This window comes from Callithrix jacchus, chromosome 3 (assembly GCF_049354715.1).
Source record: "Callithrix jacchus isolate 240 chromosome 3, calJac240_pri, whole genome shotgun sequence".
NCBI classification, from domain to species: Eukaryota; Metazoa; Chordata; class Mammalia; order Primates; family Cebidae; genus Callithrix; species Callithrix jacchus.
In genome coordinates this window covers 24,943,305-24,970,406 of record NC_133504.1, presented here as the reverse complement: position 1 = coordinate 24,970,406, position 27,102 = coordinate 24,943,305, and the positions used below count along the sequence as shown (strand labels likewise).

The 27,102-nt window shown below is 38.4% G+C and overlaps 1 protein-coding gene across 4 annotated transcripts in view; it reads right to left on the bottom strand.

Annotated features, from left to right (window-relative positions):
• SPOCK3 (SPARC (osteonectin), cwcv and kazal like domains proteoglycan 3) overlaps positions 1–27,102 on the bottom strand; it is a 670,557-nt gene that overhangs the window by 36,577 nt on the left and 606,878 nt on the right. For all 4 annotated transcript variants that reach the window (XM_054252809.2, XM_008992482.5, XM_078366313.1 and 1 more), the window contains one exon: positions 25,203–25,322. In XM_054252809.2, the coding sequence (XP_054108784.1) occupies positions 25,203–25,322 (120 nt within the window). The remainder of the gene's footprint in view (positions 1–25,202; positions 25,323–27,102) is intronic.

Sequence of the window (27,102 nt, the reverse complement as noted above, 5' to 3'; positions counted from 1 at the left end):
ATAAGTTAAAGGCTGTAGTATAAATGATGAATACTTGCAATAAAACTATGGATGGTAAAGGTAGGAAAGAAACAAATAAAATTGTTTGGGAGGAGGAGGCAGAGAAGTTAAGGAGAAAGAGAAGGAAAAGAAACCAGAGGAGAGGGGACTCAAGATGGCACTGTGAGAACAACCCAGGATTGGAACCCGCGTTGAATTCGCAAACGGTGAGTCAGTGCTGCATTTCCAGACTGATCTTTGTTGCCCACAGAACGGGGAAACTCCCAAGTATAAAAAGACACGGGACGCCAGGCAGTAGGTCTGCCTGGCGAAGCTGGCAGCCGGGGCGGCGGCGGCCGGCCCTACCCAGCAATCCCCACAGGGCGCTCTTGTCCGGGTGCCTTGTTGAACAGGCAACCTGAGACTTGAGAGGGCTGGACTTGAGACTGAACGAGACTTGCACAGTAGCCCAGCCCAGGGAATTGCAGGGACAGATCGTTTGGGATACCCAGTGAAACGAACAAAACCGCGATTTCAAACTATCCCGGGCAGACGGTCCGAGATGCTCTGTGGGGGAGGGGCGTCCACCACTACGGAGGCAACCTGCCCCAACTGATATACACACCCACTGCTGAGGCAGCCAGCCTTGCCGAGGCAACCCGCCCCAACTGAGATACACGCCCACTGCTGACGCAGCCAGGCGTTGCCGAGGCAACCCGTCCCTACTGAGATACACGCCCACTGCTGACGCAGCCTGCCGTTGCTGAGGCAACACGCTACAACGAAGAGACTCCGCCGCAGGGCGTGGCAGAGACCACAGCAGAGCCGGCAGGAACTGCGCGAATCACACAAGAGCAGGGCGGAGCCTCGGCAGCCAAACAGTGGCTAGTCTGCCTTCCAGCTGGGCAGGACACCTGATCGGACATCCAAAAATAAAGCCCAAACCCCTCAACACAGAGAATTTGAGAAAAAAAAAAGGGTTGTTTAATGAGCTGTGTTGCAGCAGAATCAAACATAGCAGCCTAACAACCCTGAATGAACAACAGAGTGCACAGCTCAGCAATTAAACCCCTATAAAGTACAAACTGTCTCCACAAGCAGCTCTCTGACCCCTCTATTTCCAAAAGACTGTCATTAGGCAGGCATCATCCTGGGACAAAGAGAGCAGAAAAAGAAACTGGTAGCATCCCTCGCTGTGCCACGGCTATTAGAGGTGCACCCCAGACAAGCAGGGTCTGGAGCAAACCTCAAAAGTCGTACAGCGAAGGGGCTAGACTGGTAGAAGGAAAACCAAGCAACAGAAATACTTCATCATCAACATTCTGGGTGTCCACTCAGAGACCCAAACAAAAAGTCAGCAACTACGCAGACGACCAGCGGACAAATCCACAAAGATGGGAAGAAACCAGCGCAAAAAGGAGGAAAACACCCAAAACAAGAACACATCGCCTCCTAGAAAGGACCAAAACTCCTCACCAGCAGGGGATAAAAGCTGGACAGAGAATGACTGTGACTAAATGACGGAATTAGACTTCAGAAGATGGATAATGAGAAACTTTTGTGAGCTAAAAGATCATGTATTAAATCAATGCAAAGAAACTAAGAACCTTGAAAAAAGATTTGAAAAAAGATTCGAGGAAATGATAACAAGAATGGATACCTTAGAGAGGAATATGAATGAATTAAAGGAGCTGAAAAACACAATACGAAAACTTCGCGAAGCAAACGCAAGTATCAGTAGCCGAATTGACCAAGCAGAAGAAAGAATATCTGAAGTCGAAGACCAAATCAATGAAATAAAACGAGAAACCAAGATCAGAGAAAAAAGCGCAAAAAGAAATGAACAAAGTCTCCAAGAAATGTGGGACTATGTGAAAAGACCTAACCTACGTTTGATAGGTGTACCAGAAGGGGACGAAGAGAATGAATCCCAGCTGGAAAATACTCTTCAGGACATCATCCAGGAAAATTTCCCACACCTAGCAAGACAGGCCAACACTCAATTGCAGGAAATACAGAGAACACCACAAAGATATTCCGCAAGAAGAGCAACCCCAAGGCACATAATCGTCAGATTCAACAGGGTTGAAATAAAGGAGAGAATACTAAGGGCAGCCAGAGAGAAAGGTCAGGACACCCACAAAGGGAAGCCCATCAGACTCACAGCAGATCTCTCGGCAGAAGCACTACAAGCCAGAATAGAGTGGAGGCCAATATTCAACATTCTTAAAGAAAAGAACTTTCAACCCAGAATTTCATATCCAGCCAAACTGAGCTTCAGAAGTGAAGGAAGAATAAAATCCTTTGTGAACAAGCAAGTACTCAGAGATTTTGTCACCACCAGGCCTGCTTTACAAGAGCTCCTAAAAGAGGCACTACACATAGAAAGGATCAATCAGTACCAGCCATTCCAAAATCACACTGAATGCTAAAGAGCTTCAACATAATGAAGAGTCTACAACAACTAACAGGCAAAACAGCCACTTAGAATCAAAATGGCAGTATCAAATTCACACATAACAATATTAACCCTAAATGTAAATGGACTAAATGCACCAATCAAAAGACACAGACTGGCAAATTGGATAAAAATCCAAAACCCATCAGTGTGCTGTATCCAGGAAACCCATCTCACATGCAAGGATACACAAAGGCTCAAAATAAAGGGATGGAGGAAGATTTACCAAGCTAATGGAAAGCAAAAAAAAGCAGGAGTTGCAATTCTCATCTCTGATAAAATAGACTTTAAAGCAACAAAGATCAAAAGAGACAAAGAAGGCCATTACATAATGGTAAAAGGATCGATACAACAAGAAGAGCTAATGATCCTAAACATATATGGTCCCAACACAGGAGCACCCAGATACATAAGGCAAGTTCTTAATGACTTACAGAAGGACTTAGACTCCCACACAATAATAGTGGGAGACTTTAACACTCCACTGTCAATACTAGACAGATCAACCAGACAGAAAATCAACAAGGATACCCAGGGCTTGAACTCAGACCTGGAGCAAGCAAACCTGGTGGACATTTACAGAACTCTCCACCCCAAATCCACAGAACACACATTCTTCTCAGCACCACATCACACCTACTCTAAAATTGACCACATAATTGGAAGTAAAGCACTGCTCAACAAATGCAAAACTACTGAAATCGTAACAAACAGCCTCTCAGACCATAGTGCAATCAAGTTAGAACTCAGAATTCAGAAACCGACCCAGAACCGCACAGCTTCATGGAAACTGAACAACTGGCTCTTGAATGTTGACTGGGTAAACAACGAAATGAAGGCAGAAATAAAGAAGTTCTTCGAAACCAATGAGAACGAAGACACAACGTGCCAGAATCTCTGGGACACATTTAAAGCAGTCTCTAGAGGAAAGTATATAGCAATAAGTGCCCATATGAGGAGAATGGAGAGATCCAAAATTGACACCCTATCGTCAAAATTGAAAGAGCTAGAGGAGCAAGATCAAAAAAACTCAAAACCCTGCAGAAGACAAGAAATTACTAAGATCAGAGCTGAGCTGAAGGAGGTTGAGACACGAAAAACCCTTCAAAAAATCAATAAATCCAAGAGCTGGTTTTTTGAAAAGATTAACAAAATAGACAGACCACTAGCCAGATTGATTAAAAATAAAAGAGAGAACAACCAAATAGATGCAATAAAAAATGATAAAGGGGAAATCACCACAGATTCCACAGAAATTCAAACCATCATCAGAGAATATTACAAACAACTCTATGCACGTAAACTAGTAAACCTGGAAGAAATGGATAAATTCCTGGACTCCTGTGTCCTCCCAAGCCTAAACCAGGAGGAAGCTGAAACTATGAATAGACCAATAACAAGGTCTGAAGTTGAGGCAGCAATTAAGAGCCTACCTCACAAAAAAAGCCCAGGTCCAGATGGGTTCACAGCCGAATTCTACCAGACACACAAGGAGGAGCTGGTACCATTCCTTCTAAAACTATTTCAAACAATCCAAAAAGAGGGAATCCTTCCCAAATCATTTTAGGAGACCAACATCATACTGATACCAAAACCCGGCAGAGAACCAACGAGAAAAGAAAACTTCAGGCCAATATCCATGATGAACATAGATGCAAAAATCTTCAATAAAATATTGGCAAGCCGATTGCAACAGCAAATCAAAAATCTTATTCATCATGATCAAGTAGGATTCATCCCAGGGATGCAAGGCTGGTTCAACATACGCAAGTCTATCAACGTAATTCACCACATAAACAGAACCAAAAACAAAAACCACATGATTATCTCAATTGACGCAGAGAAGGCATTTGACAAAATTCAACAGCCCTTTATGCTAAAAACCCTCAATAAACTCGGTATCGATAGAACGTATCTCAAAGTAATAAAAGCTATTTATGACAAACCAACAGCCAATATCATACTGAATGGGCAAAAACTGGAAGCATTCCCTTTGAAATCTGGCCCTAGACAAGGATGCCCTCTCTCACCACTCCTATTCAATATAGTACTGGAAGTTCTAGCCAGAGCAATCAGGCAAGAAAGAGAAATAAAGGGTATTCAAATAGGAAAGGTGGAAGCCAAATTGTCTCTATTTGCAGACGACATGATAGTATACCTAGAAGACCCCATCGCCTCAGCCCAAAAACTCCTGAGACTAATAAACAACTTCAGCAAAGTCTCAGGATATAAAATCAATGTGCAAAAATCACAAGCATTCGTCTACACCAATAACAGACTTAAAGAAAGCCAAATCAAGAGCGAACTGCCATTTGCAATTGCTACAAAAAGAATAAAATACCTTGGAATACAACTCACAAGGAACGTAAGGGACCTCTTCAAGGAGAACTACAAACCACTGCTCAACGAAATCAGAGAGGACACAAACAGATGGAGAAACATTCCATGTTCATGGTTAGGAAGAATTAATATCGTGAAAATGGCTATACTGCCCAAAGTAATTTACAGATTCAATGCTATCCCCATCAAGCTACCATTGACTGTCTTCACAGAAGTGGAAAAAACCACCATGAACTTCATATGGAACAAAAGAGAGCCCGCATAGCCAAGTCAATTCTCAGCAAAAAGAACACAGCGGGGGGCATCACACTACCGGATTTCAAACTATACTACAAGGCTACAGTAATCAAAACAGCATGGTACTGGTACCAAAACAGAGATAGAGACCAATGGAACAAAACAGAGGCACCGGAGGCAACACAGCATACATACAACTATACAATCTTTGATAAACCTGACAAAAACAAGCAATGGGGCAAGGATTCCATGTTTAACAAATGGTGTTGGGAAAACTGGCTAGCCATGTGCAGAAAGCAGAAACTGGATCCCTTCCTGACACCTTACACTAAAATTAACTCCAGATGGATTAAAGACTTAAACATAAGACCTGGCACCATAAAAACCCTAGAAGGAAATCTAGGCAAAACTATCCAGGACATAGGAGTAGGCAAGGACTTCATGAATAAAACACCAAGAGCATTGGCAACAAAAGCCAAAATAGACAAATGGGACCTAATGAAACTCCACAGCTTCTGCACGGCAAAAGAAACAGTCACTAGAGTGGATCGGCAACCAACAGAATGGGAAAAATTTTCGCAGTCTACCCATCTGACAAAGGGCTGATATCCAGAATTTACAAACAACTCAAGCAGATTTACAGGAAAAAAGCAAACAAGCCCATTCAAAAGTGGGCAAAGGATATGAACAGATACTTTACGAAAGAAGACATATATGAGGCCAACAATCATATGAAAAAATGCTCATCGTCACTGGTCATCAGAGAGATGCAAATCAAAACCACATTGAGATACCATCTCACGCCAGTTAGAATGGCGATCATTAAAAAATCTGGAGACAACAGATGCTGGAGAGGATGTGGAGAAAAAGGAACACTTTTACACTGTTGGTGGGAGTGTAAATTAGTTCAACCATTGTGGAAGACAGTGTGGCGATTCCTTAAGGCCTTAGAAATAGAAATTCCATTTGACCCAGCAATCCCATTACTGGGTATATATCTAAAAGATTATAAATCGTTCTACTATAAGGACACATGTACACGAATGTTCATTGCAGCACTGTTTACAATAGCAAAGACCTGGAATCAACCCAAATGCCCATTGATAATAGACTGGATTGGAAAAATGTGGCACATATACACCATGGAATATTATGCAGCAATCAGAAATGATGAGTTCGTGTCGTTTGTAGGGACATGGATGAATCTGGAAAACATCATCCTCAGCAAACTGACACAAGAACAGAAAATGAAACACCGCATATTCTCACTCATAGGTGGGTGATGAAAAATGAGAACACATGGACACAGAAAGGGGAGTACTAAACACTGGGGTCTATTGGGGGGAAAAGGGGAGGGCCAGTGTGAGGGGGAGGTGGGGAGGGATAGCCTGGGGAGAAATGCCAAATGTGGGTGAAGGGGAGAAGAAAAGCAAAGCAGACTGCCATGTGTGTACCTACGCAACTGTCTTGCATGCTCTGCTCATGTACCCCAAAATCTATAATCCAATAAAAAATTAAAAAAAAAAAAAAAAAGAAACCAGAGAAGGAAGATAGGAGACAAAGGAGGAAGAAGAAGATATAAAGAAGTAGGAAGAAAACAGAACATATTAAAACTATGGTTATTAACAAGCAATTTCACAGAGAAGTAATTAAAATAGAAGAAGAAGAAAGACAGAAAATGAGGTTGAAGAAATATTTCAATGATTAATTGAGAATTCTCCAAAATTAATGAATTACATCAAACAACAAAAATAAGAATCTTAGAGAACACCAAACAGAATAAACACCAACCAATCAAACAGTGATACTAACAAAATCTAGATGCACCATAGTCAAACTGTTTAAAGAGTGATGAGAAGAAACATCTCTAAAACAGATACATATTTCAGTAGAAATACATATTTCACTAGAGTAGTAAAGAAAATAACAGGTTTGTCATCAGACACACACAAGCTAGAAACAACAGCATGACAGGGATACATGCTGAAGAAGAAAACAAAACAAAACAAAACAAAAAGCACAAAGCTCTTAACCCAGAATACTGTACCTAGTGAAAATGCATTTTAAAAAAGAAAGAGGAATATCTTTAAGTTTTGTGGATATATAATATCTTTACCCATTTATGGGTACATGTGATATTTGGATACAAATATACAACGAATAATGACCAAGTCAGGGTAATAGGAGTATCCATTATCTCAAATATTTGTTTTGGGTACATTCCGAATCCTCTTTCTAGTTATTTTGAAACATACAATAAATGCACAGTTTTCTATAGTTGCTCCACTGTACTATCAAACATGAGCTCATACTACTTTTAATCTTTCTTTTTGTACCCATTAACCAACATGCATCACACAATAATGAAGAATTAAACAAGGCATAGTAACCCTAAATGTATAATGTAGATATCCTAAAAGAATTTTCAGAATATCTGAGGAAAAATCTAATAGAACTGAAGAGAGAAATAGACAATTACATCTGAAAATGTCAATACTCTTCTAAAAAAGTACTCACCAAAGTAGATAGAGAAAGAGTAAGGGTATAGATCTGAAATTCACTGTCAACAATGTGGCATAATTTATATTAACAGAATAGTCCAACAAATAATAACAGAATATATGTTCCTTTTAGGTGCAGTTGGAACATATTCCTGGCCATAAACTAGACCTCAACAAATTTAAAGAAATAAAATCATTCAAAGTCTGATACCAGAACTAAAGATAATCACAGTATAAATCAATATTAGAAAGAAATATGAAAAAATGGATAGCATTTAAAAAAATTCAAACATAAAAACAAACATAATAACTGCAAATATATTATTTTTAATTCAATAAGGGTACATATTTATTGCCAGAATCCCAGCTCACATTAATAAATTGTGAATAGGTTTAAAGATTTAAGTACAAAAATATATACATTATGCGAATGTACACATCAGTATTTTTGTGAGAAAGACTTTCTTAAAAAACGTGAACTAAGAGATATACTAAAGTCAAAATAGAAAGGATGTAGTGAGAAAATATTTGCAACACAATGAAGTGTTAAATGGTCAAAATAAAGAGCTAGTAATAATAAGCAAGCTGGCACGTACTGTGCTAGTATGATCTTACATTTTTAAATAGGTCTGTTTATGTGAGTATGTATTTTTGTATGAAAATGAAGCAGAATTGGCAGGGCACAGTGACTCCCTCCTGTGATCTCAGAACTTTGGGAGGCTGAGGTGAATGGATCACTTGAGGTCAGGATTTGAAGACCACCCTCACCAACATGGCAAAACCTTGTCTCTACTACAAATACAAAAATTAGTTGTGTGTGGTAGCGCAAGCCTGTAATCCCAGCTAGTCTGTAGGCTGAGGCAGAAAAATCGCTTGAACCTGGGAGGTGGTGGTTGCAGTGAGCTGAGATTGCACCACTGCACTCCAGCCTGGACAACAGAATGAGACTGTGTCTCATGGAAAAAAAAATATATATAAAAAAAGTAGGCTGCTAAAGTTTTGTACCTCATGACCAAAGGGAATGAAGAAAGTTGGTGAAAGGATACTTTCACAATATACCTTCACATGCTGTTTTTTAAAATAAGCATGCATTACTTGTGTAATCAAAATACAGAATATAAAAGTGAAGACAATGGAAAATAAAAAATGTCATATAGATTATTCCTTGCTGTGATATGTTGAAAATCACTTAACATTCATTAATATCTCAAAGAAATCATAATAAAAGTAATTGTTTTTATTTATTTTTTTCTTGCATTTTAGGTTTTGGGGTACATGTGAAGAACATACAAGATAGTTGCATAGGTACACATGTGGCAGTGTGATGTGCTGCCTTACTCCCTTTCACCTATATCTGGCATTTCTCCCCATGCCATCTCTCCCCAACGCCCCACTCCCCAAAGTCCCTCCCCTATTCCCCCCAATAGACCCCAGCATATGATGCTCCCCTCCCTGTGTCCATATATTCTTATTGTGTAACACCCACATATGAGTGAGAACATGTGGTGTTTAATTTTCTGTTCTTTGTCAGTTTGCTGAGAATGATGGTTTCCAGGTTCATCCATGTCCCTACAAAACACAGGAACTCATCATTTTTTATTGCTGCATAGTATTCCATGGTGTCTATATGCCACATTTTCCCAGTCCAGTCTATCATTGATGGGCATTTGGGTTGGTTCCAGGTCTTTGCTATTGTAAACAGTGCTGCAATGAACATTCGTGTGCATGTGTCCTTATAGTAGCATAATTTATAGTCCTTTGGATATATACCCAGAAATGAGATTGCTGGGTCAATTGGGATTTCTATTTCTAGGTCCTTGAGGAATCGCCCCACTGTCTTCCACAATGGTTGAACTAATTTACACTCCCACCACCAGTATAAAAGTGTTCCTATTTCTCCACATTCTCTCCAGCATCTGTTGTCTCCATATTTTTTAATGATCACCATTCTAACTGGCATGAGATGGTATCTCAAAGTAGCTTTGATTTGCATTTCTATAATGACCAGTGATGATGAGCATTTCTTTATATGTTTGTTAGCCTCATGCATGTCTTCTTTTGTAAAGTGTCTGTTCATATCCTTTGCCCATTTTGAATGGGCTTGTTTGTTTTTTTCTTGTAAATCTGCTTGAGTTCTTTGTAAATTTTGGATACCAGCCCTTTGTCAGATGGGTAAATTGCAAAAATGTTTTCCCATTCTGTTGGTTGCCAATTCACTCTAATGAGTTTCTTTTGCCGTGCAGAAGCTGAAGAGTTTGATTAGGTCCCATCTGTCTATTTTGGCTTTTGTTGCCAATGCTTTTGGTGTTTTGTTCATGAAGTCCTTGCCTACTCCTATGTCCTGAATTGTTTTGCCTAGATTTTCTTCTAAGGTTTTTATGTTAGGTCTTACATTTAAGTCTTTAATCCTTCTGGAGTTAATTTTAGTATAAGGTGTAAGGAAGGGGTCCAGTTTCTGCTTTCTGCTCATAGCTAGCCAGTTTTCCCAGCACCACTTATTAAACAGGGAATCCTTTACCCATTGCTTGTTTTTGTCAGGTTTATCAAAGATTGTATGGTTGTAGATATGTTGTGTTGCCTCTGATGCCTCTGTTCTGTTCCATTGGTCTATATCTCTGTTTAGGTACCAGTACCATGCTGTTTTGATTACTGCAGCCTTGTAATATAGTTTGAAGTCCGGTGGTGTGATGCCTTCTGCGGTGTTCTTTTTGCTTAGTATGGACTTGGCTATGCGGGCTCTCTTTTGGTTCCATATGAAGTTTAAGGTGGTTTTTTCCAGTTCTGTGAAGGTCATTGGTAGCTTGATGGGGATAGTGTTGAATCTTCAAATTACTTTGGGCAGTATGGCCATTTTCACGATATTGATTCTTCCTAACCAGGATCATGGAATGTTTCTCCATCTGTTTGTGTCCTCTCTTATTTCATTGAACAGTGGCTTGTAGTTCTCCTTGAAGAGGTCCTTTATGTTCCTTTTTAAGTTGTATTCCTAGGTAATTTATTCTCTTTGTGGCAATTTTAAATGGCAGCTGTTTCTTGATTTGGCTCTCTTTAAGTATGTTATTGGTGTATAGGAATGCTTGTGATTTTTGCACGTTGATTTTGTATCCTGAGACTTTGCTGAAGTTGCTTATCAGTTTCAGGAGATTTTGGACTGAGACAATGGGGTCTTCTAGATATAAAATCATGTCGTCTGCAAATAGAAACAATTTGGCTTCCTCCTTTCCTATTTGAATACCCTTTATTTATTTTTCTTCCCTGATCGCTCTGGTTAGAACTTCCAGTACTATATTGAATAGGAATGGTGAGAGAGGGCATCCTTGTCTAGGGCCAGATTTCAAAGGGAATGCTTCCAGGTTTTTGCCCATTCAGTATGATATTGACTGTTGGTTTGTCATAAATAACTTTTATTATTTTAAGGTATGTTCTGTCAATACCGAGTTCAATGAGGGTTTTTCCATAAAGGGCTGTTGAATTTTGTCAGAGGCCTTCTCTGCATCACTTGAGATAATCATGTGGTTTTTGTCTTTGGTTCTGTTTATGCAGTGAATTACATTTATAGACTTTTGTATGTTGAACCAGCTTTGCATCCACGGGATGAATCCTAGTTGATCATGGTGGATAAGCTTTTTGATGTGCTGTTGCAATTGGCTTGCCAGTATTTTATTGAAGATTTTTGCATCTATGTTCATCATGGATATTGGCCTGAAGTTTTCTTTTCTTGTTGAGTCTCTGCTGGGTTTTGGTTTCAGGATGATGCCGGTCTCATAAAATGATTTGGGAAGGATTCCCTCTTTTTGGATTATTTGGAATAGTTTCAGAAGGAATGGTAACAGTTCCTCTTTGTGTGTCTTGTAGAATTCAGCTGTGAACCCCTTTGGGCCTGGACTTTTTTTTGTGTGGTAGGCTCTAAATTGCTGCCTCAACTTCAGATCTTGTTATTGTTCTATTCATGGTTTTGACTTCTTCCTGCTTTAGGCTTGGGAGGATGCAAGTGTCCAGAAATTTATCAATTTCTTCCAGGTCTACTAGTTTATGTGCATAGAATTTTTTGTAATATTCTCTGATGATGGTTTGAATTTTTGTGGAATCTGTGATGATTTCCTCTTTATCATTTTTATTACATCTGTTTGGTTATTGTCTTTTTTTTTTTTAATCTGGCTAGTGGTCTGTCTATTTTGTTGATCTATTCGAAAAACCACCTCCTGGATTTACTGATTTTTTGAAGGGTTTCATGTGTCTCTATCTCCTTCAGTTCTGCTCTGATCTTAGTTATTTCTTGTCTTCTGCTAGGTTTTGAGTTTTTTTGATCTTGCTGCTCTAGCTCTTTCAATTTTGAAGGTAGGGTATCAATTTTGAATCTCTACACTCTTCTCATGTGGGCACTTATTGCTATATATTTTCCTCTAGAGACTGCTTTAAGCGTGTCCCAGAGATTCTGGTATGTTGTGTCTTCATTCTCGTTGATTTTGAAGAACCTCTTTATTTCTGCCTTCGTTTCATTGTTTATCCAGTCAACATTCAAGAGCCAGTTGTTCAGTTTCCATGAAGCTGTGCGGTTCTGAGTTAGTTTCTGAATTCTAAGTTCTAACTTGATTGCACTGTGGTCTGAGACTGTTTGTTATGATTTCTGTTCTTTTGAATTTGCTGAGGAGAGATTTACTTCCATTTATGTGGTCAATTTTAGAGTAGCTGTGATGAGGTGCTGAGAAATGTATATTCTGTGGATTTGGGGTGGAGAGTTCTGTAAATGTCTATCAGGTTTGCTTGTTCCGAAACTGAGTTCAAGTCCTGGATATCCTTGTTAATTTTCTGTCTGGTTGATCTGTCTGATATTGACAGTGGAGTGTTAAAGCTTCCCACTATTATTGTGTGGGAGTCTAAGTCTCTTTGTAAGTCATTAAGAACTTGCTTTATTAATCTGGGTGCTTCTGTATTGGGTCCGCATTTATTTTGAATCATTAGCTCTTTCTGTTGTATTGATCCTCTTACCATTATGTAATGTCCTTCTTTGTCTCTTTTGATCTTTGTTGCTTTAAAGTCTATTATATCAGAGATGACAATTGCAACTCCTGTTTCGTTTTGCTCTCCATTTGCTTGGTAAATCTTCCTCCAACCCTTTATTTCTAGCCTTTGTGTATCCTTGCATGTGAGATGGGTTTTCTGGATACAGCACACCAATGGGTTTTGGCTTTTTATCCAATTTGCCAGTCTGTGTCTTTTGATTGGTGCATTTAGCCCATTTACATTTAGGGTTAATATTATTATGTGTGAATTCGATACTGCCGTTTTGATGCTAGCTGTCTGTTTTGCCTGTTAGTTGATGCAGATTCTTCATTTTGTTCATGCTCTTTACCATTTGTTAAAGAGTGGCTGGTACTGGTTGTTCCTTTCTATGTGCAGTGCCTCTTTCAGGAACTCTTGTAAAGCTGGCATGGTGGTGACAACGTTTTTGTGAATTTGTTTTTTTGCAAAGGATTTTATTTTTCCTTCACTTATGAAGCTTAGTTTGTCTGGATATGAAATTCTGGGTTGTTCTTTTCTTTGAGGACATTGAATATTGGCCCCTGCTCTCTTCTGGCTTGTAGGGTTTCTGCGGAGAGATCTGCTGTGAGTCTGATGGGCATCCCTTTGTGGGTGACCCGACCTTTCTCTCTGGCTGCCCTTAGCATTTTGTCTTTCATTTCAACCCTGGTGAATCTGACAATTATGTGCCTTAAGGTTGCTCTTCTTGAGGTATACCTTTGTGGTGTTCTCTGTATTTCCTGGACTTGAATATTGGCCTGCCTTGTTAGGTTGGGGAAGTTTTCCTGGATAATATCCTGAAAAGTATTCTCCAGCTTGGATTCATTCTCTTCGTCATATTCAGGTATACCTATCAAATGTAGATTAGGTCTTTTCACATAGTCCCACATTTCTTGGAGACTTTGTTCATTCCTTTTTATGCTTTTTTTTCTCTAGTCTTGCCTTCTCGTTTTATTTCATTGAGTTGATCCTCGACCTCTGATATCCTTTCTTCTTCTTGGTCAATTTGACTGTTGAAACTTGTGCATGCTTCATGAAGTTCTCATGTTGTGTTTTTCACCTCCATCAATTCACTTATATTCCTCTCTAAATTGTGCATTCTCCTTAGCATTTCGTCAAATCTTTTTTCACAGTTCTTAGTTTCTTTGCATTGTGTTAGAACATGTTCTTTTAACTCACAGACGTTTCTCATTACCCACCTTCTGAATTCTGATTTTGTCATTTCATCACACTCATTCTCCATCCAGCTTTGTTCCCTTGCTTCTGAGGAGTTGTGATCCCTCGTAGGAGGAGAGGTGTTCTCATTTTGGGTATTTTCCTCTTTTTTGCACTTGTTTCTTTTCATCTTTGTGGATTTATCCACCTGTCGTCTTTGTAGTTCCTGATTTTCAGATTGGGTCTCTGCATCGACATCCAGATCATTGATGAAGAAGTTATTTCTGTTTCTTAGCTTTCCTCCTAATAGTCTGACCCTCTGCTGTAGGACTGCTGAGGTCTACTCCAGGCCCTGCTTGCCTGGGGATCACCTGCAGCAGCAGCAGAACAGTAGGGGTTGCTACCAGTTTCTTCTTCTGCTATCTTTTCCCCAGAATGATGCCTGCCAAATGTCATTCTGATAAGTCCTTTGTGAGGTGACTCTTTGGATATACAGGGGTCAGTGAGCTGCTTGAGGAGACAGTCTGTCCTTTATAGGAGTTTAAGTGCTGAGCTGTGCGCTCCATTGTTCATTCAGAGCTGCTAGGCAGGTACATTTAAGTCTGCTGCAGCAGAACTCATAAACCTTTTTTTTCCCCCCAGATGCTCTGTCCTGGGGAGTTAGGGCTTTATGAGTTTCCCTTGTGCTGCTGCCTTTTTATTAGGGCCTCCCTGCCCAGAAAGGTGGCAGACTAGTCACTGTTTTCCTGCAGAGGTTTTGATGAGCTGCTGTGGGCTCCACCCTCCTGCTGTGTGAACTTCCCTGCAGTCTGGTTTATATGGGTGTGGTCAGAACTGCCTTGGATGTGGTGGGCCACCTCCGTAATGGCAGACTCTTTCTGTTATGGTGGGTTGCCTCGGCAATGGCAGGCTGCCTCAGCAATGGTAGACTACTTCCATAGGAGTGGAGTGCCTCGGTAGTGGCGGACACTCATCCCCCACACAGCTGGACCATCCTGGGTTCAGCTATGCTTGCCATGAAACTCTCAACCCTGAGCATTTCCAATTTCTGGGTTTTTTGTTTATTTGTTTCTGTGGGGGTGGGACCCCCTGAGCCTAATCACCTGGTTCCCTCATAGCCCCCTCCCTTTTTTTTAAGTTGAATGGTTGACTCTCTCCCAAGTGTTCCAGTTGCCTGCTGAAAAGGGAGATGGGATCTGTGTGATTTCCTGTGTGGTGACCCACTGTGCTGGCTGGAATAATGGCACTGAGATTCGTGGTGCTTTTTTTTCCCAGGAATCTCCTGTCCTGTCTCTCTGTTTCAGTCCCATTTAATCAGATGAATGGGCTAATCTGCCTTCCCGGAGCTCCAACTGCCAGCTTAAAAGGGCAACCAGACCAGTGTATTTTGTATGGAGAGCTGCCATGCTGGGGTGCTGGCAAAACAGCCGCCACAGCCAAAACAGCTGTGCTGGCAACCCATGGGGCTCCACTGCCTGGGAATTTCCTGGTCTGTGGGCAATAAAGATCTGTCTGGAAATGTGGCATCCACTCACCCTCTGTGATCTCAGTGGGAGCTGCAATCCTGAGCTGTTCCTACATGGCCATCTTGAACATTCCTCAGTAATTATTTTTTTATTGGCTTGCATATGGTTAAAGAACTGCAGTGGTATATAGAGTCACTTGTTTTCACATTAAACAACCCCAGATATTTATTTTTTTAAGTTATTCTACTTGATTTTATATATACTTTTTCTGGGTTTCAACTATCACTTCTTGATGTTTTCAAGACACCTATTTAGCAAACATTCAAGTATTTTATGTATTACTCAACTGGCATTGGAGTAAAGTTCAACAGGAATAATGTTTATAATTGATTATAATTGACTAAATATATGTGGTAATGTAAAATTTTCTTATTTGTTTTATTTTTCTGCAGATATCTTTTGTTAACCACTTCATTTTTTTTGGGGGGGGGGGTGTTGTTTCATTTTGAATAGGTTCCAATAGTTCAGACAGCTCGTTAAGATTGCCTGAACACTCTCCATGGTTTTATTTTGAAATTAAATGTTTACATTATTGAAAACGAAATGTAATAAAGTTGACAACATTTCATTCATCCAGTGAGAAGTGTTAAAAAATCAATGCTGATAGTAATTGCCATTGTCTGGAATAATACAGTTCCTAAAGAATAAAGGATAAACAAAGTTTGCTCCCTAGCACATCTAATGCAGTAATTTATCAGGACACAATAATGTAACCAATAATTTCACTGCAGTTCACCATTCACTTAGTAATTTTATTTTATAGCAATACCTTTAAACTACATGGAATTATATTTGCTTAGAAATATATGAAACGTATTATTTCAATAAAATTAAAATATACAATTCTTAAGGTAATATCTTAGTAATACTTAAGTATGTAATTAAATTTTATTATAGGGAGTTATAATTTACAGAATAAAAGAGAAGAAAACGCCAGATGTCTCAATAATTAGAACCAAAATAAGCAATGATCTGGATATCTCATTTTATTACTTGAAATAAGAAAATTTATCTAATCTTCTCAAACATTTTGTTTTCAAAAGATGAAGTCTCCTGCTATACCTAAAAGACTCCTAATTGCATTAAAATGTGGCATTGTTTTAAACCATCTGATTCCAAATTCAATCTTTCTCTTAATGTGAAGACAGCAGGACATAAAGTGAGCAATATCTTGCTAAGAAATAAGAACATATTCATTTACTCTGGAGGTTTAAGTAATTCCATCATTTTCTCTGACTGAGGAGAACATTTGGTGTGTACAAAAGCAGAAATAAGACATTATCTTAATTTGAGTCAGACTGCTAATCCAGGGATTTTGCATATGATGTTAATGTCCTCATGCTTTCCAAAGTGTTAAAGGGAAAATTAGTAAAATGTCACTTTCAAGAACTATAAATTCTTGATCATGGCCATATTTTTAAAAGCCTGGGTATAGTACTTCTGGTGTGCAATTTTTGGAAATTTAAATAACAAAACAAATCAAACTATATTAATAATAACAGGCAGAACATATTCTTACAGAATAAAGCATCACCAAGTATTTTCATGCTAATTATAACAGAATGAGAGGCTAAATAGTTCCATTTCTTTCAACTTCTTACCGTAAAACAGATTTTAAGATTTTTACTACCTTAGTTACTTTTCTATGATCCTTCCTTTGTTTTGTAGTGACAGTTATAAAATACACCCAAACAAAATATGTTCAAGAAGCCTGACTTTATAAAATAAAAATTAGGTGTCGGTTGTTAAAAAATAATGACAGACTGTATAAACTTGACTTTTTAAAAAGCTACAACATTTTTGACCATTTTTTCAACTCAAACCATGTAGCTATGAAATATTTACACTGTCCAAGATTCAAACAAAAAAACAATTCTTGAGTAACGACTGTGGAATTCTTTATGAAAATGGTGTAATAAAATTTGGTTGATTAAAATCTCAGGTTACTATCATAATGTGTTTAAGAGTTAAGTATAATTACTAAAGTGGGTACTAAAAAGATATTTCATCATATTTTAAATTTCAACTAATGCAACATATATAGCAATGTTAATTTGATAGTATCTCCCTTTTTCATAAAATTATATTCCACTTTCAAAGTTAGTTGACTTTTTTGAAAATGCAGAATATCATTCCATTTAAGTTTCATTAAGCTTCGACCCATTTAATTGAATTCTGCTATCATCAGAATCATGTCCTTTTGGAAACTATGTTATGTAGCAAACCTAAGAAAGCAGCTACAGGTGAATTTATCACTCTTCTGGAGTTAGTACATTGTCTAGGTAACAATTTGTGATTAGATTTCTTAGTGTATTCAGTAAACAAATTGTTACTGAGTCCCTACCATACACCCTACCATACACCAAGTGGTTTTCTAGTAGCTGTAGGTTCTAGTGGAAAACCATTGACCTTAAAGGGCTTATATTTTATTTAGAAGAGAGAGAAAATAAACTAGTAAACATTCGTGCATCAAGTAGCAATATTTGCTAGAAAGAATAACAAAGCAGGATGAAGAGGAGGTGGATGCTCTGGGGTGCTATTGCTATTTTAGATGGGAAGGGAAGGCACCTGGTGAGGGATGTTTGGGCAACAAGCTGGATGAAGTGAGGGAGTGAGCCATGCAGAGACCTGAGGGAAAGCATTCCAGGTCAGGTAAAAGGCAAATATGAAGCATTTGCCTTTATTATGAGGAATTATATTAATCAAAACTTCTACAACAGTTTCTGTAAGTCACAGAGAAGCCAGAAGGCAATAGTGAGTTCCCTGAGAGTAATCTGTCCTCACAGTTTTTAGCAATCTGGCTTATGATTAGGAGATGAAGTTAGAGAGCATGCTCCCTATTCTGCATTCAGCCTATGGATCATGAGCAGCCACGCAGTTAGAATATAAATGCTACGAATGACATTAGCATCATGGGTTATGAGACTAGGGTAAAACAAAACAGAAAATATGACTTAATTTGTTTCCTTACCCATTATAACACAACTGGAAAATTAAACCCAAATAAAAGTTATGTGTTACTCAGGAAGAGAAAACAGGTTAAAGTCTAAAGACTGACTTAAATATAACCAGTAGTCAATTCTTAGATGACTTATATCAGGTAGGCCTCTAAAAACTATTGTTTTGGCTAGGCGAGGTGGCTCATGCCTGTAATTTCAGCACTTTGGGAGGCTGAGGTGGGTGGATCATGAGGTCAAGAGATCGAGACCATCCTGGTCAACATGGTGAAACCCCGTCTCTACTAAAAATACAAAAAATAGCCAGGCTATGGTGGTGCATGCCTGTAATCCCAGCACTTTGGGAGGCTAAGGCTGGTGGATCACCTGAGGTCAGGAGTTCGAGATCAGCCCGGTTGACACGATAAAATCCCATCTCTACCAAAATTACAAAAATTTAGCCAGGTGTAGTGGCACCTGCCTGTAGTCCCAGCTACTTGGGAGGCTGAGGTTGGAGAATCACTTGAACCTGGGAGGTGGAGGTTGCAGTGAGCTGAGATTGCACCACTGCACTCCAGCCTGGCAACAGAATGAGACTCTGTCCCAAAAAACAAAAACCAAAACAAACAAACAAACAAAAACTGCTGTTTTGTAATTCCAAATTTGGTAATTTCCTAAGGTTCAACTTAATATATGCATTCATGCTTGACAATGTTTGGCAAAGCATGGGCCCTTGCTTTGGACATGATTTCCAGCTGACTTCTGGATGGTACTTATGGGCCTTACTACTCTATATTTGGGGTTGGAAAAGATCACATATTAAGACTTTGCAGTGAAACGGAGTGCTGAATTTTTCAGGTTATTTAAGGAGATAAAGTATTGACAAAGAAGACACATGCTAACATCCTTTCTGCTCTTTCCTTCTGTGTGCTCAGCAGCTCAGCGCCAGCTCAGATGGACCTCTGCAAGTCATTCATTAACTTTCCACTTGTATGTTAGTCTATAAAGTTAGACCAAAAGGATGTAAATACTGAGGATTGTTTTTCAAGAAACTGCATATTTTGTTCACACACATTCTTATACTATAGTAAACAAGTGCTATGGTATTTCTAGATAGTAAATGTGACCATTTTAATGAACATTACATTAATACTTTAAATGTAATTGGAGACACAGATTCATCAAAAGACAAAGATCTACCTCAAAGGTAATATTGTACATATTAAACGATAGATATTGGCATGTAAATATTCTTTTTTTTTTGAGAAGGAGTTTTGCTTTGTCACCAAGGCTGTAGTGCAGTAGCACAATATCAGCTCATTGCAACTTCCCCCTCCTGGGTTCAAGTGATTCTCCTGCCTCAGCCTCCCAAGTGGCTAAGATTACAGATGCCTGCCACCATGCCTGGCTAATTTTTGTTTTTTGTATATTTGGCAGAGACAGGGGTTTCACCATGTTGACCAAGCTGGCCTTGAACTCCTGACCTCAGGTGATCCACCCACCTCGGCCTCCCAGAGTGCTGGGATTACAGACGTGAGCCACTGCACCCGGCCTTAAGAATTCTTCCTCACACAACCAGAAAAAGGTGTGTGATTTGGCCCTCTGTTGCATGTTTGCCCCAACCTCACTATTCTGATACTAAATACAAACAAGCACAAAATACTTGGTAAGTAGTAACTAAGAAAAATGGAGATTGGTATTAGAAGAAACAGGTGATTTACTTAAGATTCTTATTTTAATTACTATTCAAGAATATATAGTTCTATTCACTGAACATCAATAAGAAATAATTTTAAAACTAACTAAGATAATAAACATTTAATAAAAAACACAAGGATTTTTCTACATTATTGTGCAGACCTACTGTCATATGTTCTATATTAAACTTGAATGGTTAGGCATAGGGTTATTGAGAATAAGTCTAATGGTTTAAAAATTCAATTCACGTAATTTAAAAATGACTGTCAAAAATGATTGGTTTAATATTATTTTAATGAAACATAGCTATGATTCTAGTGTTATCAGCATTAAATATAATACAGACTACATTATTATTCTATTTGGATATATTTTTCCTAAACTTGTATAGGTATACTGATGCAATTAGTTAGCATTACATCTAGGTGTTTGTGTCATAAAAAGACATAAATTTGGCTGGGTGCAGTGGCTCACGTCTGTAATCCCAGCACTTTGGGAGGCTCAGGCACGTGGATAAACTGAGATTGAGTTTGAGACCAGCCTGGCCAACATGGTGAAACCCTGTTGCTGCTAACAATACAAAAATTAGCTGTTGTGGTGGTATGTGCCTGTAGTCCCAGCTACTTGAGAGACTGAGTCAGGATAATTGCTTGAATCCAGGAGGCAGAGGTTGCAGTGAGCTGAGATGGCACCACTCCAGTCCAGCCTGGGCAATAGAGTGAGATGTCATCTCAAAAAAAAAAAGCATGAAAGTTTAACTAAATTAAATCATGTAAATGACAAACTTTATTTAAACAGTAATTATGTTTCCTAATAAAGCCAACTTAAATAAATCTCCAATAACTTTTGGTAATTTAAAATGTTAGATGTATATTATATTAAGTTAGTCAATAGGTATTACTTAATATCTAATGTAATATCTAGATCATTTTAAAAATGATAAAACACAAAGGCATGCTTTGTAATTTATATACTTTTCATCTCTTATTTTTATAGAGAAGCTGTATATACTTGGCTCTGTTAATAAACATGTTGATTCTTGCCAGATTAAAATGTTATACTATAAAGAAGGATATGAATATTTAAAAAGTATAAAATTTATATTCAAAATATCTGCTTATTTACTACAAAATGCCGACAAACCTTACAACTATCCATCTTATAGTTATAGCTATAAGATAAAAATTATTATAATTAAAAATTATAAATGGTTTTCCTAGGAAAAATCATGCCATAAGGCAACTTTATAAATAAGATATACAAGACATTTTTTAAAAGATATAGTGCTATCCTAATAGAAAATGACTAATCATTCTAAAAATTTTTAAGTAATGAATAAAATGTAAAAATTATAAAGATTCCTTAAACATTATTTTTTCATGGTCAATGTTGACTAATTTTTAAAAGGTTTCTTAGAAGATTTTTAAAAATAGGATCAAATATTTTACTGATGCAAAACTAAAATTTGATTTTTCTCTATTAAAATGACAAAATGTTATTGGACTTCTTGTTTGCTATGAATAAGAGATTGTAAAATACGTTTTAATTTGGTTTCAGTATAAAATGCTGGAAGGCAAACATTCTATATCATTTTATTTTACTTTTTATTATACTTTAAGTTCTGGTGTACCTTTGCAGAACATGCAGGTTTGTTATATAGATATACATGTGCCATTGTGGTTTGCTGCATCTATCACCTTGTCATCTACATTAGGTATTTCTCCTAATGCTATCCTTTTCCTAACTCCCACCCACTGCTATCCCTCCCCTAAGCCCCCACCCCCAACAGGCCATGGTGTGTGATGTTCCCCTCCCTGTTTCATGTGTTCTCATTGTTCAACACACACTTATGAGTGAGAACATTCAGTGTTTGGTTTTCTGTTCTTGTGGCAGTTTGCTGAAAATGATGGTTTCCAGCTTTATTCATGTCCTGACAAAGGACACAAACTCATCCTTTCTTATGGTTGCATAGTATTCCATGGTATATATGTGCCATATTTTCTTTGTTCAGTTTATCACTGATGGGCATTTGGGTTGGTTCCAAGTCTTTGCTATTTTGAATAGTGCCACAGTAAACTTACCTGTGCATGAGTCTTTATAATGTAATGATTTATAATCCTTTGGGTATATACCAGGTAATAGGATTGCTGGTGTTTATTTCTAGTTCTGATACTTGAGGAATTGCCACACTGTCTTCCACAATGGTTGAACTAATTTACATTCCCACCAACAGTGTAAGAGGGTTCCTCTTTCTCCACATCCTCTCCAACATCTCTTGTCTCCTGATTTCTTAATGATCGCCATTCTAACTGGCAGGAGATGGCATCTCAATGTGGTTTTGATTTGCTAACTTATCAGATTATTTTTCTCTGCCTTATGAGGACTTAACTACATCCTTAATTATTAAAAATAAAAAAACTGAAACACTCCAATGTTTGCTCACTGTCATATTAAGAAATCAAAACCAAACTTTGGGTTTTCACAAGAAAGACACTTAAATGCATGTAATAAAGGAAAGTTGATCAAAATTGTTAACAAAGATATTAAACAAACTTGATGAAATGGAATGTAGGGGTGATAACATTAATGTCAGATAAGTTCAAAACTGTGTTTGTAGTTTTCTCCCAGTTTTTATATTCAAATTCACTACTAATAAAAAAAGTACAAATGTAATTAACGATGAAATATAAGAGCATATTCATCAGAATCAAAAAGTTAAAATGAATGGTGATTTTTTTTTTTGCTATCAGGGATGCAGGTAAAAGTTAACTCTCATGTCTTGCTGGTAAAAATGCAAAATGCCCTAAACTTTTTACAATCAGTCTGGCAATATCTATGATCTTATGTAATTTAAAATGTATGCACATTTTGACTTATGCCTTCCACTTCTTGTAATCTTTCTCTTAGAAATAAAAACATACAAGTTGACTACACTAATTACTATCATAAAGAAAATAATGAATACCATCAATAATCATTCCTAGGGCACTAACTGAATGACTATTGTATAGCTAAACAATGTAGTAAAGTGATTGCTTCTTTGATTCTTTCATTCATTTGTTAACTCATTTCAGTTTTATTTAGTGACTACTATATGTTAAACTATATCCTACATTCTGGCAATACAGTGGTAAATAAAGACTTCTGACTTCATTGAGTTTAAAGTACTCTGGTTGCGAAAGAGAGAGACAATTAAATAAACAAGTAGGTCATCACTATATTAGAACTAATAAAACCTCTGAAGGGAGAATAAAAATAGAAAGGAGATGGGAGTCTGATGTTGGATTTCCACAGAGGGTGCACAGATCTGAGGAACTGAAGGAGCCAGCCACGTCTTGTCTATGGATTTGTCATATCTATTCTAATGAATAACTTCCCTTTGGAATTTTTTTTTCTAGCTGGCTTCTGACTCCTCAAGCTGTATAAATAATCCTGTGAATATTCAACTCTGAAGAAGCTTCTTACAATTAATCTACTACCTTTAGAGAGTCTTATGGCATTTATTGACAGAAAAAAATAGAAAGGGAGATATTTATGAACGTGTACAATTGCCCAGTACCTTGCAGAGTGTTGTAGATGTTCTCCATTATCTATGTCTGTATCTGGAAGGGAGCATCAGTCTGAACTCAAGCTCAAAGGAAAAATTTTAGAGCAAGCAATGAAAATGTTCAAGTATGAATATTGGGAGTGAATACGAATTTTAAAAACAGGTGTGAACATGAATCTTCAAAAAGCAATATATAAGGGTGTGGAATAAACCTCCCTACTCCAGACATCTTTTCTTCATAAACACAGAGGCAAATATACTGAATCATTATTTCTATTAGGCAAATTCAAGCTAAAAGTCATCAAAATATTTACATTTTCCAAAAAATTAACTAATAAATCCAGAGGTAAGCCCAAGGGACTCTCCTATAGGATATGAAAAAGACTATAATTTCTTCCTGAAATTAATAAAAAGAAATATATGGATAGTCATTACACATTCAAAACAATTACTAACCTAAAGGTAATGGCTTAATTACCCTTCTGCATTTAAATCGTTTCAGTATGCAAATTAGATTTGTAACTACAATAGGTTGAAATTGTAGAAAATTTCTTAATGTAAAAACAAAAATAAGGCATTTTAGGTATGTATAGAGGATTATGTGATCTTACTACATAATTTTGTTAGAAACTCCACTTTGAGGGTAGCAGGTGAAAGTGGATGGATCACGTCATGATAGGTGATGAGTATCACAGACAGCTCTTCCGTGTCAGCCAAGAGATGTGGCTCATAATTGCTGCTCCTTCCTCTTTACTTGTGTTTTGAAGTACATGCTTCAATCTTTGAAAGATTCAGCCTGTGTTTCAGTATCGTTTTATATGCTTTAAATAATACACACGTTTTTATACAAAAGATAATAATATAAAATGAAAAGTTTACAAAATTATTCATAACAAGTACCCTATTTCAATTTGTATTACTTATTTCCAAGGAATTAAAAAAAATCTTTTAGAGTATTATACTGATAAACAACAACAGCAACAACTTATGGCTGCGCGCGGTGGCTCCCGCCTATATTCCCAGCACTCTGGGAGGCCAAGGTGGGTGGATCACAAGGTCAGGAGTTTGAGACCAGCCTAGACAACAATGTAAAATTCTATCTCTACTAAAAATACAAAAATTAGCAGGGCGTGGTGGTGGGCACCTGTAAACCCAGCTACTCAGGATGCTGACGCAGGAGAATCACTTGAACTTGAGAAGCAACTTGAGGTTGCAGTAAGCTGAGAGCATATCATTGCGCTCCAGCATGTGACAGAACATGACTCTGTCTCAAAAATATATATATATATATATTGTAAGAGGTATAGGGCTCCTTTTTCTCTTCTGTGTTTGCTTTACTTATCTAATTTGCCAATATCCTTTCTTGTCTACTGATCCATTTCACAGAGGGTCAAAATAGAGACATCAGCAAAACAATCTTAAAAAGGCTACCACATGGGGGAGTCCTGTTGTATTCTCTAAAAATCTAAATACTCCAATATTTTACCTTTATTTTCTGGTTGTTCTACTCTTTAGCACCTTAATAAAACACTGAAGGATATTCCCCTTCTTTCTATTTCTCTGAAAGCTAAACACCCTCTGAGGAGACATTCCCTTTTCCTCCAATGAGAGTTGTCCCCAAAACCTTATTTCCTTGCAAAATAATACAGGTGTCCTTGGAAGTAATAATATTCTGATTTTTACTCAGTATATACACAGTGAATAAATACTGAAATGTGTGTTTTGTTCTAAGTTGTTCGCTGGAAATAAAACTTCCTATCAGATGATGATACAGTAGCAATGATCAAATAGAAGATATCTTACTGCTTCTCTCAGGCCTCAGCAAGGTTTTTGTCTTCTTGTTCTGACTCCCACTTTCATGAAGGGCCTTGAACCAGTCCCGCAATCGGTTTGCCACTTCCCTGAACTCCAGGTCACTGCATTCTAAAACAGAGAAACAACAGTGTTGAAAAAATCTCAGTATAATGTCAGGGCTACTTCCCCCATTATTCCAACAAATTGAAAGATAACAACTAAAAGAAAAAGGTAACTGTGTTTTAGCTTTTCAAAGTTAAATATATGCTTCAAAATAAGATTTAATATGACAAGAACATTTTATTCAATAAAGAAGTGGTATCAGTGGAATTCTATTTGTACTCTTCATTAGAATATGGCACTGGGAAGATTTGTATTATTAACACCACAAAAATTGAGACCTAATATTTATGTCATAAATACTTTTTTATGCTGGGGTGGTAGGTCATCTGAGAAAATAAAGGGTTGAAAACCCAAAATGAATATTATACATTTATTGTTGGTCATATCTGTTATAAGATGTCACAATTTATTCTTCATTGATATACCCAGTATATGTAAGAATGCACGATTATAAATACATGATGTTACTATTTGATTTAACATTATACATTTATTAAGCACAGATAAAAGACAGCTATATGAGAGGGGACTCAAGATGGCGCTGAGAGAACAACCCAGGATTGGAGCCCACGTTGAATCCGCAAACAGTGAGTCAGTGCTGCATTTCCAGACTGATCTTTGTTGCCCACAGAACGGGGAAACTCCCAAGTATAAAAAGACACGGGACGCCAGGCAGTAGGTCGGCCTGGCGAAGCCGGCAGCCGGGGCGGCGGCGGCCGGCCCTACCCAGCAATCCCCACAGGGTGCGCTTTCCGGGTGCCTTGTTGAACCGGCAACCTGAGACTTGAGAGGGCTGGACTTGAGACTGAATGAGACTTGCACAGTAGCCCAGCCCAGGGGATTGCAGGGACAGATCGTTTGGGAAACCCAGTGGGACGAACAAAACTGCGATTTCAAACTATCCCAGGCAGACGGTCCGAGACGCTCTGTGGGGGAGGGGCGTCCACCACTACGGAGGCACCCTGCCCCAACTGATATACACGCCCACTGCTGAGGCAGCCAGCCGTTGCCGAGGCAACGCACCCCAACTGAGATACACGCCCACTGCTGACGCAGCAAGCCATTGCCGAGGCAACCCGTCCCTACTGAGATACACGCCCACTGCTGACGCAGCCTGCCGTTGCTGAGGCAACACGCTACAACGAAGAGACTCCACCGCAGGGAGTGGCGGAGACCACAGCAGAGCCGGCAGGAACAGCGCGAATCACACAAGAGCAGGGCGGAGCCTCGGCAGCCAAACAGTGGCTAGTCTGCCTTCGAGCTGGGCAGGACACCTGATCGGACATCCAAAAATAAAACCCGAACCCCTCAACACAGAGCATTTGAGAAAAAAAAAGGGTTGTTTAATGAGCTGTGTTGCAGCAGAATCAAACATAGCAGCCTAACAGCCCTGAATGAACAACAGAGTGCACAGCTCAGCAATTAAACCCCTATAAAGTACAAACTGTCTCCTCAAGCAGCTCCCTGACCCCTCTATATCCAAAAGACTGTCATTAGGCAGGCATCATCCTGGGACGAAGAGAGCAGAAAAAGAAACTGGTAGCATCCCTCGCTGTGCCACGGCTACTAGAGGTGCACCCCAGACAAGCAGGGTCTGGAGCAAACCTCAACAGTCGTACAGCGAAGGGGCTAGACTGGTAGAAGGAAAACCAAGCAACAGAAATACTTCATCATCAACATTCTGGGTGTCCACTCAGAGACCCAAACGAAAAGTCAGCAACTACGCAGACGACCAGCAGACAAATCCACAAAGATGGGAAGAAACCAGCTCAAAAAGGAGGAAAAC